General features: G+C 34.9%; 2 protein-coding genes across 2 annotated transcripts; one reads left to right on the top strand and one right to left on the bottom strand.

Annotated features, from left to right (window-relative positions):
* The first annotated feature begins 1,529 nt into the window (after positions 1 to 1,529).
* LOC121257988 (leucine-rich repeat receptor-like serine/threonine-protein kinase RGI4) lies at positions 1,530 to 3,721 on the top strand. The gene has a single exon (XM_041159298.1). It carries the CDS (start codon positions 1,697 to 1,699, stop codon positions 3,632 to 3,634), a length of 1,938 nt encoding a protein of 645 aa, XP_041015232.1. The 5' UTR covers positions 1,530 to 1,696; the 3' UTR covers positions 3,635 to 3,721.
* A 219-nt stretch (positions 3,722 to 3,940) lies between these two features.
* LOC121257989 lies at positions 3,941 to 10,441 on the bottom strand. Its single transcript, XM_041159299.1, has 9 exons — positions 10,044 to 10,441; positions 7,854 to 7,934; positions 7,256 to 7,744; positions 6,440 to 6,575; positions 6,035 to 6,197; positions 5,554 to 5,682; positions 5,029 to 5,223; positions 4,392 to 4,514; positions 3,941 to 4,246 (listed from the first exon to the last, which is right to left on the bottom strand). The coding sequence occupies exons 1-9, from the start codon at positions 10,234 to 10,236 to the stop codon at positions 4,148 to 4,150; spliced, it is 1,608 nt and encodes a 535-aa protein (XP_041015233.1). The 5' UTR covers positions 10,237 to 10,441; the 3' UTR covers positions 3,941 to 4,147.
* Positions 10,442 to 14,277: the final 3,836 nt, after the last annotated feature.

Below are 14,277 nucleotides of genomic sequence, written 5' to 3'. Positions count from 1 at the left end.
GCATTGTTAGTTTGATCATCTCTACTTTGTTTTTGCTCAGCCATGTTACCAATTACCAGCTCACGTTACTTCAGTAAAAACAAAATGAATTCCAGATCGCTTTCACACTCGCGTAAAGCATTTGTATTTCCTAGCTGTCAAGAAAAAAGAATTGCTGGTTGTTCCTTGTGGCAACTTATTATAGAACAACTTGCCCATCTGGGGAATAATACTGGACATATAATAATTCACAGCCTAGCCTTTTTTTTATGAATTAAAATGGGTAGGACGGAATAACTGTAGGTTACCTCCATGTTTGGGCGTGACCATAGCAGCGTCCATATTGCTAGGAACTAGACAGGAGTGGCCACGACAGTAGAAATTGCAGGCGCAACCTTAACGTTTGGATTGAGAAGTGATCTCATTTCATCATTATAATTTTTTTACATTTTCACACAAAATATAATAAAAAATTCAACTTTTTCAAATCTCAAAATAATAATAATATTAAAAAAATTATATTTTAATAATATTTTATTTAATTCATCTAAAATCATCTCATCTCGTTTCTCAATTCAAACGGACCAGTCGAGTTTTTGCCGTAGTAGAGATTCCAATTCAACTAAGGAATTCAATGAATCTTTAGATGCCTAATACTATTAGTCTAAGATAAATCCGTATTCCGATTCAAAACCCAGTAATCTAGTACATGCCAAAGACTATTGAGCCACCACCCTTGATGGTAATCACAACCTAGCCCTTGGTTCTGGATTTTATAGTCCATTGTGGCTGATTCTCTACATCAATGTCTCTGGGTTTTTCTTCCGGTAGGTTCCAAGGCTGGATTACCAGCCTTTTCGTTGAGCTGCACCAGCCGACTATTTTAAATTTTCACGCCAAATTTATGTAGAGAAAACAAAAGATGGCAATGGACACACCTTAACATTTATATTTATATCATGATGTGCATGGAAAGCGTGCGTTTTTTTCAGCTTAAACAACGCTGATAACTGCAAGATCCTTCTTGAAATTCAAAAAAACAAAACAGACGTCTGTCTGTCCTTGGATTGCCATAAAAAAAAAAAAGGAAAGGAACCCTCTGGTGTCCGATGATAGAAGATTTATAAGTACATCAAGTTCTAAACCAGTAGTAGTATTATTATACTGTTATAGGAACGAGGAATTTGTCAGTCAAACTGGATTTTTAAGGGCGATTACCATGTGATTTTATTGTTGCTTTTGCATTTAATTAGCTGGATGCTGTGGGTAAGTAGACTGATTTTGAGGTGTAAAAATTAGAGCCTTATACTGCACTAACCTTCTTGGTAAAGGAGATTTGGATCCTCCGAAAATTACAGAAGAGCCAAGGATTTGTTTAATCATTTTAGAACTATTGGGGGGAGTGATTTCTGCTACTATGTTCCAAATGTGCTAGTCTTTGATCGTTATGGCTCCTTTAATCATAACCCAAGGACAACATGATTCAGACACAAAGATGCTTTTTCAGCAATGCAAACTGTAAAGGAAAAAAGAGTTTTAAAAAGAAAAGGCAATATAGTGAGTGATCTTTGACCCACTGTTGTCTTCTTTCTTGGCTTTAGTCCCTACAGTGGATTTCAAGTAAATCCAACTCATTTTCTAAACTCCTGTTGAAATCAGATAAATTCCAGTGAGAAAACCTTGAAGAGCAGCTTCTTCATCCATATGTTTGGACAAGATGTCCCCTCGGTTGCTATGGGTTGTCTTTGTGCTGATCAGTATTGCAGCATTTGTGGAAGGAAACAGAAGTATTGGTGAACGATGTAGCCCCAATGACCTGAGAGGTCTAAACAGTTTCAAGGCTGGAATTCAAATGGACACATCTGGGCGACTAGTGAGGTGGGTTGGTGACAGCTGCTGCAAGTGGGAAGGTATTGTCTGTGATAATACAACCGGCAGGGTAACAGAACTCCATCTTCCAGGATTCATTTCCAGTGATGAATTCTTATTCCAGTCCCAGATGAAAGGATGCTTATCTCCTTCAATAACACTTCTCACATCTCTTGAAGTCATTGATCTTGGTGGACTAGCTGGTCTTACAGGAAATATCCCACCATCGATTGGTTTTCACATCCCAAAGCTCCGAAAGCTCTATCTCTATGGCAACAATCTAACTGGTGCTATACCAGAGAGCATTGGTAAGCTGTCAAAACTTGAAGAACTTGTCCTCCATGAAAATAGATTATCCGAGTCCCTCCCTCCATGCCTAGGAAGGCTAAAAAATCTGAGAATTCTGCATCTATATTCGAACCAATTTTTTGGGATTATACCTGATTCATTCACAAATTTGACAAATTTGGTAAAGTTAGATCTTCATGGCAATTCACTGACTGGTCAAATTCCAGATAGAGTCGGTCAGTTGCAGGTTTTGGAAGGGCTAGATCTTTCCGACAATCTCTTAAGTGGGAAAATCCCCTCGTCATTAACTAACTTAACTGCCATTTCAGTTATGTACTTAGACACCAACTATCTCGAGGGACCAATCCCATTTCCATCAAGTTCAGGCGAAATGCCTTCTCTTGGCTTTCTAAGGCTGCATAATAATCGTCTAACTGGAAATATATCTCCCAGCTTTGGATTTCTGGTCTCCCTCCAAAGAGTTTCTCTGGCAAATAACAACCTTGGTGGATCCATTCCCCCTACTTTCGGGAACTTAATAGCTTTGACAGAGCTATATCTTGGTGGCAACCGGGTATCTGGCCAAATACCAAAATCAATTAGTAAACTTTCTCGGCTTATTGTCTTAAATATTTCTCATAATTTGATTCAAGGACCATTGCCCCATGAGATGTCATCCCTCCAAAATCTTCAAATACTTGATCTTTCCTTCAACCGTATAAACCTCTCCACCATCCCACAGTGGCTGGCAGAATTGCCATCTCTTTCTCGAATCTTCTTCGCAGGATGTGGAATCCAAGGAAAAATCCCTGAGTTCTTGCAGACAACTCCAAGTCCGATTCAGGAACTGGATTTATCAGCCAACCATCTCACCGGAACCATTCCGGCATGGCTTGGGAGTCTCAGTCAGCTCTACCTATTGAACCTTTCCAGGAACTCACTTGTGTCAAATATCCCTGACTCAATTACACGCTTGCATGATTTGGGTGTGCTTGATCTCCACTCAAATAATCTAACAGGCACCATAAACCAGGTTTTCGATATAGGACACAGGTTTCCTGATGGATCACTAACATACATTGATCTTTCAGATAACAGCTTCACGGGTGGAATTGAGCAGATCGGTACAGGAACACAGTGTGGGATTCAGTTTCTTAATTTATCACATAACTATTTGGTTGGCAGATTACCAAGTACCATAGATAGACTGGCATCCATGCGCAGTTTGGATTTGAGCTACAATATGCTGAGTTCCGACTTGCCAGAGGCTCTAGCAGATGTAAGCTTGTTAGAAACGCTGAAGCTGCAGGGAAATCGCTTCGCTGGTAAAATACCATATGGGTTTTTAAAGTTGAGGAAGCTCAAAAACTTGGATTTATCACATAATCTACTGGTGGGAGAAATTCCCGAGGGTAAACCTCTGATTGACTTTCCTGAGAGCTCCTACTCTGGAAACAGAGGTTTATGTGGGAAGCCTCTTGCTCCCTGTAAGCTCTGAGGTTTGATTTGGATGCTTGGAAACTCAAAATGTAGACAACATGCCATTGTTTCTCAAACTGATTCTAAATATACTCTTTCATTTCAGGCATCTCTTTGGATGTTTTTGTTCTTTCACTAAATGACCAAGGACCGGGATAAATGTAAACCCAAGTTATGCACACCGGTACTGCATCGGGAAAAACTAATAATTTTGCACTTTAAAAATACCTCAGTTTCAACATGCCAAAAGAGAAAATCTACTCAAATCGGAAAAATTGGCATTTGCGTAATCTTAAAACGACGCTCTCACCGCACTGCGGGTTAATTGATATAAAACATCTTCCAATTTGCAATTTGTGAAAATTGTTATGTATGTGATTCATTCACAGTTGTTGCCTTCATTTGCTGCAGATGCAAGAGAATATACAAGTGCACACAACATGCAGCAGAAATTTCTCAGAAATTAACCTTCGTTAACTATTAACTGTAAGCCTTACACTGTTAAAAGTACTTGGTGGGAACTATAAAGGGGCTATTGATCAATCCCCAGTTGCTGGTAATTCATGTAATTGATTCCATTTAGCCGTATACAACATAAGACTTGCTCTGGCAACTCTTCAGCTTTGTTTCCCTGTTTTATAATTCATAGATACGTATGGATGAATACAGCTTCTAAAAAGCCAGTTTCAAAGCTAGAATAACATTATGAAAATATATATATTTTTCAGCAGGAAAAATCCATGATAGAGAAAAAAAAAAAAAAAAAATTGACTGGCCTGAATTGTGAGGCCAACATCCAGGATGCAAAGCTTTAGTCTGTCTAGGAATGCCTCAAATCCTTTCCTTGAGATATAACTGAATCTGTGCATATCTATATCAATCTCTAAGTAATTTTCTCCCTATAATCAAAGAAGCAAAACATAGAGAAGCTATATGTCAGTATTATTAATCTTCAATTATCCGATAGCATTTTGATTCTCTCAAACAGATTTTCGACAGAAAACACTCCAAACATATAACAAATTGAATAGTATGACATGTATTGAAGAACAAAATCTGACATACTCAAGAACTGGACTCCTTTTAATCATTAGGTGGATTTTGTCAAAACCAAAACTAGATCTCAACATTCTCAGAAATATATTTTCCACAACTAGATCTGAATCTTCTAGGTAGAGATGTTTGGTGATGTGAACTTATATAAGATCAGGGGCATTATGTCACCTGGGGGCCCTTTTTTTAAGCTCTATATCCTTTCATTATCCAAGGAAAAATCTTAGCAATTGCAAGCCAAAACTGCAGATACATTTATTGATTCTGAAGCCTGCTTTAAATAAGTTAACCAATTTAAAACAGAATTAAGGAAGAAAGCACTCGCTATTGACTGCCATAGCTGGTTGGATGCTAACTTACCGCGTAGAACTCATGTTGAGGACGTGAAAGAACGGGTTTTTCATTGTAAGCTTGCATAATTGTACGCTCTGGTGCACTCAAATGAAGATCTTCCATGTTTACAACACGACCTAATATCTTCAGCCTTTCCCGAAAGTGTACGTTTGTGTCTAGAGGAAAACCTTTGACCCTTTCAACTTCATCATCTATTAACCTCTGCTTCAAAAAGCAAGGATGTGAAATGAAGGAATCATAAATAATGACACAGATTTCCTTTTATTATAAGTACATGAAATATGATTTGAACATAAAACAGGAAAGAAAAGCACGCTGGAAAATTGCAATGTGCCTTTTTTTCTTAATAAGCAAACTGACAGTGTGCCTTAAATTAACAGATTACTTTATGAAATTTGGGAACAGTACTCTACAAGAAAATAGATTATTGTGAAAATCAGAGTTTATTTTCTCATTACAAGAAACAACAAGACTAGAAAGCAAAGTTAACTTATGCTCCATTTTTTTCTAGTAACAGATGCTCCAACTTACTCTGATATTTTCTCGAAAATTGGATGGAAGCTCCTTGGAGTAACTGTCAGAAAGTTTAAAGTACAAAACAAAACTCATTCCCTCTCCATCAGTTTCACCCTGAAACAGTGTGGCAGGGTACAATGGAACCTGTAAAATCCACAAAAGCCCGTATCAGAATATATGAAAATAATAATAATTAAAAAACAAATAAACAAACAAGATGTACAAGCAAAAACGACTCTTTAAGGGTAACATTGTTTTCAGAAACTAAAAATTCTTGTTTCTTTGAAAATTTGTTCAACCACAACTGAAAAAATAAATAATTAGTTTGTCTAACTCTTGAAGCACAAGCTGGACTGCCTGCAAAGTGCAAAGACTGGTGAAGATCATATTTATAACATCTTCAGGCTCTAGCCCCTAAAATGGATAAAAGGGGACGCAAACACATATTGGCATGCTCACAACATAAAGACAAGTGATGAGTAGAAAGAAGCTATACCTGTACATTTACAATGAGGATAGGTGGGAGGTCTCCAGTAGAATTAATGACAGGGAGTTCCACGAAACGAGCTAAATGATCTATTTTCCGCTGAGATAAGAACACATCAACACCAAAGGGATAATATGCTGCATAATTAGGAGCAAAATCCTTCTTCTTGTCCCTGCCACATAAAAGCTCAATTTCCCAGTGAAATTGTTTGACAGACAGATTGCTCTATTAATGAGGGATCCAACTGATAAAAGTCTCTTGCTAAGGCACTGTGAAATTAACATCAAGTGCCTGCTTTCTTTAATACAATCACTAGGTCGATATGAAACATATCTATGCAATTATGTATGTGCATAAACATGCATATAATTTTGCGCAATGTCGCATATGTGAAACAAGTGATCAAAGTCTTACCTAAAATAATTCACACCCCGAACTTTGAAAGTATCAGGCTCAATAGATGACCAACTATCAAGCATTTTCTTTTCTATTGGGCAAAATGGTACTTGGGAACCTGCTTTTGGTCTTTGCAGAAGCATTCTTGAGGAAACTGAAATCATATAAAGAGAGAACAAGTGAGTGATTATACTTACAAATGTTTATGCTTCTTTTGGAAGGGCCAAAAATCCTTACAATGTGCTTCTACCAATCATGGCTATATATATATATATATATATATGCATATATGTATGTGTGTGTATACATGCATCTACATATGCATGTATAACGAACTACTACCAACATCATTATGATTTATCAAGTGAAAGAAGGAATTGGAATGACAAAAAATCTGTCCAACGAAATAAAACTACTAAGAAAGTACAAAAAACTGCACCAATGACCTTTAGGCCAGTTGGCGCCTCCACCCACACCGAGTATAGGACAGTGTGGGACATCCAAAGAATCCAATCCCCATGGGCTGCATTCCCACAGTTGCCCAAAATTTTACCCAAGTTTGATGGAGGCACTCATCTTGGCCGTTAGACATTGCTGTTTCTGCCGATAAGAGAACCGAAGTCACTTTCAGAACCATACTTCCTACAGCTAACACGTGTCCATACTAGTATAACCATCAAAGACTAAGTATGTATGATAAACTGTACTCTAACACAAAACAATAAACTTCACTTGCTCAATTTAAATTATATTCTCCCAATAAAAGGAGTATTTTGCATCTATGTTTGTATCTAAATGACATTAACTGTTGAAGTTGATCGCTTCGATACTCACATAGAGTGCCATCAGTATTTCCATCCTTCCATTTGAAGGGAAGTTTCAAGGCACCCCTTTTTCTTGAACTTGGTGGACTAGAGCTCAATGAACTTCTCTTTTCAACAGAAGGAACGGTGGATGGAAGAAAAGGTAAACAGTTGCTTGGGTGAATCCCACAGTTGTACAACATTCCTTCCTCCTTTCCAGGACTTCCATCCATAGATGAGGAGATTTCATTGAGGGACACAGGTTGGTTTGCTTCATTTAAAGTTGCATCACATTTGAATTCTGAATTACCATCGCCAGTATTCAAGGCCTGAACATTTGTTGTTCTAGAAACCTCATTAACAGAGTTGCGTAAAGAATTCCTCGTTGACAAATTCCCTGGTTTCAGCACATGACTGGTGGAGGAGGCTTGATTGACATTATAGTCTCCATGATTGGCATCTCTCAGTGATGAAACACTTGATCTGGATACACCGTCAAAGCTACTCAGAGATAAAACATCTGCACATATCAGTGGTATGCAGAAGTCAACCATAAACATATCTCGCCTGTCATTAAGAGGATAAGGAAAGAGAACCTCATATGTAAAACCAATTATACAAAAGCATACCATCTGGAACACTTTGGTAATCTTCATCACAATCGGACTCAAAAATTGCTACTGAATCAAACCATGCCTCATCAGTACTTCCTGCTCAAGAATTGCATAGAACAGAATCGGGGGAAATGATATGAGAAATTGCAGCGAGATAAAATTTGAAAATGAGATGCTTAAAAAAATTATGTAGCATATGTTGGAAACTAGTTTGTTCATAAGAACAAAGAAAGGAGAAGAATAATAAAAATAACTACATTGAAAATTCTTACTTTATATGATGCCTAGAAAAAAAGAAACCAAGAGTTTTTTTTCTCAGGAAGATCTAATAGGATTATGCTCCAATATCTTCCAAGTGACTGATGAGGTATTTTATTGGAGCAGTTGAACATCATACAATATATCAGCAGTAGTTGAACAATCGGAAATGAGGAATGATTATACAAGAGATTTCCTTTTTTAATAAGTGATTATACGAGAGATTTCCAAGGACTAAAAGTAAATAATAATCATAAGATAGATCTGCAGGGACTATAACCCACCTATACAAGTGTCATAGGAAAAAATTAGGGAAAGAAAAAACAAAGAGTAGATTTGAGAGAAGATCCTAAGCTAAGGTCTCCATGTTAGACTTAGCTTTGAACTTGAACTTCTTCAAATGGAACAACTCATGTTATTGCAAATGTTTTTCATGTTCCCATAATGTTCCAGAGCCATTCAGAAAGATCTTTGCAAACCTAACCACAGCAAGCAATGCCAACGTTAAGTCCCTCGAGAAGCTCCACATTTCTAAGTTATGCCCCTCATATTGCTTTCAAACTGCAAAACATTTCCATCCTCGGCTATTACATTGTCAAACAGCCAGCATTGACAGCTTTCTTTCCCTAATCAGGAACCACTGTAGGTGTTTAGTAAATAGGACATTCACTCTAATGGCTATCCTTTATAAATATCTAAAATATCAGTAGTTCATCCGCTGCTTGCCCAAAACTATTCGTAACATCTCAATCCCACAGTCTCCCATAACGGCTAGCCATATTGCTATTTGATCCAGATTCATCGAACTTCAGGTGCAAAAGGCCAGTTACAGCAGCCACACCTCGCTACAAACATCAATATCCTCTGCAAAAGACTATTTCTGGTTCCTAGCACGTCAACCGAGTGCTGAGATGGACTCTCAAACCATGGTTTATTTTTATCTAACCAAAATGAACTTCAGATCCAAAAAGCCAGTTTCCGAAGCCTGAAGCCATCTCTCAGAAGTTATATCTAATGATAGGCACTTCGTGATTAAAAAGACAATTCTTGGTGCTCAGAACATCCTCATTGGTTTGGCCAAATCCATTTTCAAAATTTAGCCAATATCACACTTTTTGCATTTGCCTATTCCATTTTAATGTTTGCTTGGAGTGAGAAATTAATATTTTAATGTTTGGTGAATCATTTGTAGTTCTCCATCTTTGGCCAACCACTATAGCAAAAATCTAAATTATTTTAGATTTGCCCAATTCAATGTGAGATGTTTTTGACATCAATTATGCAAACTTTAGCCAACCTTCTCATTTGGCCAAGCCAATGAGGATGCTCTTAGCACATCAACTAGCCCTGACATGGACTCTCAAACGGCCCTACTAAAATCAACTGGTTAGTAAGGCATATTTGCTAAAATCAGACTTCAATATGCCAATCTCCTGGTAAACGATAATCTAGGGAAAGGTGATCTATTTTCTCCAGCTGTCAAGAACAATTAAAGTCATAAAATTTCCATCCGGATCAATGTTCAATTTAAAATTGAACCTAACCTCCTCCTAATTAACTACATTCTCTTTAATTTCCAAATTAAACAGAAAGCAACTCGAAATTACTCGTGAACTTCGTGACCTTACAGATAATTTGCATGTAAAGAACAATGTAGATAACCAAGCTTATTTTGGAAAACTTTTGACTCACAACCCCACAAAAAATATATTGCTCTGTATGCAAAGCACAGCTAATGATTTACGTCCACTTTAAACCAGTTTCTTATCACCATCAAAAACCATCCAACACCGAAACCCCTCAAACAAGTCCGATAAGGAAATCCCATCAATAAATTCAACAAAAACAGAACTAACAATTCAGACAAAATAAAACCTGCTCTCCGTTTCATGTCTTCCATGAAAGATCACTAAAGCAAAAGAAAGAGAGAGAGAAAGAGAAACAGACCTTGGAAAGAGGGGTTGGTGCAAGAGAGATCGGATGTTGGGAGCCTATCAACCTTGTCTGATGATCCTTCGGACAACCGAGAAGGTACTCTCCGTTTCAGTACTCCAGCTCTCCGCCTCCTCCGGGTCTTGTTCTTGGACGACCTCATTCTCCCCCCCACGCACCCCTCAGGCGTGGATACGCACGCCCCCATGTCTCCCCTCTCGTATCAATCACCCCACTCCAGTACAGCCGCCACCACCACCACCACCAACATGATATTCGCAAAAAAGAACTAAATAAACAACAATTTTAGAGAGAGATAGAAAGAGACGCTGAATTATAGTGAGAGATAAAGTTGTGCCTAAGCAACCATTCCCATACACTTTGCTCAAAATATTTTATTTGAGCTTGAAGGAAAATATAATTCCTACACATAATGGTTACGTTTGGATAATGAGTTATTTTTAAAAAAAATAATAATTACAGTTGTAAGTATATAAATATTATATAATTATTTAAAATAAATAAATAAATTCAAAACTCACATAAAATAATTATAATTTTTTAATAATAGATCAGATTACGTTTAGATGTTGAATTGAATTGAATTGAGTTGCGTTGAATTTAGATAATAAAATATTATTAAAATATTATTTTTTAATATTATTATTATTTAAAAATTTAAAAAAATTTAATTATTTATTATATTTTGTATTGAAATTTGAAAAAGTTATAATGATGAATTAAAAGAAATATAAGAAACAAACGAAATCTTACTTTTTTTAAAACGACGTACAGTACTTTCTCATTCAATAATTACATATAATATTATTTTAATAAAATAATAAACAGTAATCAAATATTTTGAAAATATCAGTACTCAAACTATTCATATCAAAGTCACTTATATTTCAAAAAAATAATTCTAATAATTTTCGTTCAGTCATGAGTCAATTATTCAAAATTAAAATTAATCGTGATAAATGTTATAAAAATAAATTCATGATATATTTTAATATAATATGTTAAATTATTATATTAATTTATAAATTTATTATATTATTATATTAATTTATAAATTTATAAATTTATTTATTTTTACGAATTTATTTTTATTAACTATATAACACTTGTCAATAATTATATATATGCAATTAATGAATTGAAAGTGGGAATAAAGGGGAAGGGGCAGTTACACATACTACAACGGGCAGCGTAAGGGCAGGGCGGGGGAAGGGGCGTATGAATGTGGGACCCAGGTGGGGAGAATGATTGAGACACGTGGCTAAGAGCAGTTGGGAGAACGTGTGGGGGAGTGTGTCAGGCAGAGTTCGTGGAGTTGTAGTAAGTAGGAGCCAAGAGGAGTTGGCAGTAGCTGAGGATGTTAACGTTGATGTTTTCGAACAATTAAGAAGGAGCGAGCGTGTGTGCGCGCCGTACAAGTACAACTCTATCTCTCACATCTATCGATCTATCTATATCTATCTATCCATCTATCTATCCGGAAAGACACGTTTGCATAAGCACTCCAAATATTTGTGTCAGAGTAAAAAGCTGTGCACCTTTCGATTTGATGCATCATATACTGGGTCGGCCGAGTTTGTCTGACAACGAGGATTATTTTTTGAATAATAAACTATAAACAAAATTACAATCAAATCAGATTCTACCTCGATGATATAATATATATATATATGAAAAACACTTGTTGCAAGTGTATGATGTAAACGGTGTATAAATGTAATCGATATAAAGATATTTGATGAGAGAAAGATCGAACTGATGAGAAAAAAGGATGAGAATAGTTGATGAAAGAGACCGAGCTGATAGAACTGATGAAAGATAAATATCGAACTTATGAGAGAGAAATAATTCATTTTAAATATGATGTGGCATGAACGACTGCACGTCGATTGCATGTACCGACTATATATATATACATAGTAATATTACATACAATCATAAAATATACAAATATCACATATGAGTATCACATCTTTCATATAAATTTTATGTTTACTCATTTTTTTAAAATGATTATATGGTATTTGATCACTCAACGATTATAACTATCATTTATGAGAAAAAATTTGTTAGATATGGAGAAATATGTTACATTACGTACTGTGAAATACATCTTACGAAAACTTCACCTAAATGGTGTTCTAGGTCAATGTTTTGGGCATTTGGGATAAAAATGTTTTGGCCTACCAAAAAGTATTCGTTTTCTTTTGAGAAGTTTTTGGTTTTTAAATAAAAATGATAAATTTTATTCTTTTACATTGAAATAATACTAGATACAAATTTAAAGTATACAAATCTTGTACACTCTTTTTAAAAAATAGTAGAGCCCTTCCAGATTTGCTCACTTTTCTCAAATGAAATGTGTAAAATTTGCATATCGTAGGAGTGTACAAATCATTTCCTTTTACAATAATAGATGAGAAGAAATAAAAGTATAATTACTAAAAAAAACATCCTAGCTATTGCACCAAGGTCTTATATACGAGTTCTTATTCAAACTTGAGAATCTCAAATGGAGAGAAGGCGTCGTTTGATTACATATATGAGACGAGATGATAAATTTGTGAATGGTAGTGAAATGATTTGAGTTAAAATGTTTTATGGGATATTGGAAAATAGAGAGAAAATGCTGAATAAAAGTATTATAAAATTAAAATATTGTTAGAATATAAATTTTTAATATAATTTTTATTTTGAGATTTGAAAATGTTTAATTATTTTTTGTATTTTGTTTAAAAGTTTGAAAAATTTGTAATGATTAGATAAAAAATTTAAAAATTTAAAAATGAAAAATATTTGTGTTTGAATATTATTTGAATGTTGAGAAGAAATGAGATAAGATAAGATAAGATGGGTTGAGACCATCTTTGAAAGCAAACAGGCCTAGTCATGATTTTTATAGCATATTTGGCTCATTGTAATTCTAGTCCAAATACTCAATACGAACAATAATGAATGATTATAGAGTCCATTTTATGTCTTTTTCATTTGAGACTTTTAAATTTATGCAAGTACTTGAGGGAATATATATTTTTCCCCAACTATATTACTTCTTAATTATGTTATGTTTGTTTTGTTCATTTTTAATTATTTATTGCATCATATTTATTCTTTCATTATAGCAATAAATGCAGACCACTTTTTCTTAGGTCTACGATGCTCACTTTTAAATAAATAGCCAAATCTAAAATACATACGAAGAAAAACTCATTTTTTAATTAAAGATAATTATTTTTTAAATAAAATATATAGAACTTACACATCTTAAAATTATGAAAAATTATTCTTAGCAGTCAATTTAGAAATTGCACACCAAAAGAAAAAAGTGGGTTGAAATGCCACGTCGTGATTCTCCCCTTCGCATGAGAGAGAGACGTGGATGGAGAAATGAAAATCTGAGAATTATAAAGAAAGTAATTCTATATACAATTGTGAAATGCGCAAACGAAACCTAACTGGCCCGAACAGGAAAGAAAATTAATCAGGCATGCACTATTAATTATTGATAGATATTACAACTTAATTAGTTGATAATACTGTAGAACCAATAAATAATAATCATGCTATTTCCTATCCACGAGTCCTCCACATACATGCATCACTCTCACCCATCTAACTCTAAAGTTAGTTCGACTGAGAAAAAAACAAAGGTGACTTTGACGTACTAGCTAACTTCTTCCAATTACATTTTTAAGGGATCGATGCCGATCATATATGCTAGCTAGCCTATTTGGGATGATAAAATGATCATTTATGATAACAATAATTAATATTTTAAAAGATGCAGATCAAGATATATCAGTTTGTGATGAGAATTATTATTTACGATGAGAGTTGATCACTTTTGATAGTAAATTATCATTTTTGTAATATATAACTGGACACAAATAAATATTTTTCTTGTAATATCTACAAGTAGTCTTAGTCTTACAGATGAGATTTAAATTAGTTTACACATACACTTGTCAATCACATTATAAAAATTGTGAACAGAGCCTACACAAGGATAGTTAAAAGAAAAAGTAATTTTACAATCTAATGTAGCACATCAAAAAACGTCAGTTTATGAAATTATTTTTATAAAATATCCATATGGCTAAAGCATTTATCTTTGAGAGTAAGTAGATATATTACATAAATCCTACGTTGTCTAGCAATTAGGAAAAATGTAAACTACTGCACATTCATATAACTCTTATCGCATTGTGCTATTGATGCATTATTTATT

Source organism: Juglans microcarpa x Juglans regia, chromosome 3S, assembly GCF_004785595.1.
Source record: "Juglans microcarpa x Juglans regia isolate MS1-56 chromosome 3S, Jm3101_v1.0, whole genome shotgun sequence".
NCBI lineage: Eukaryota > Viridiplantae > Streptophyta > Magnoliopsida > Fagales > Juglandaceae > Juglans > Juglans microcarpa x Juglans regia.
Note: the sequence above shows the minus strand (reverse complement) of the source record. Positions and strands in the feature narration are given on the sequence as shown.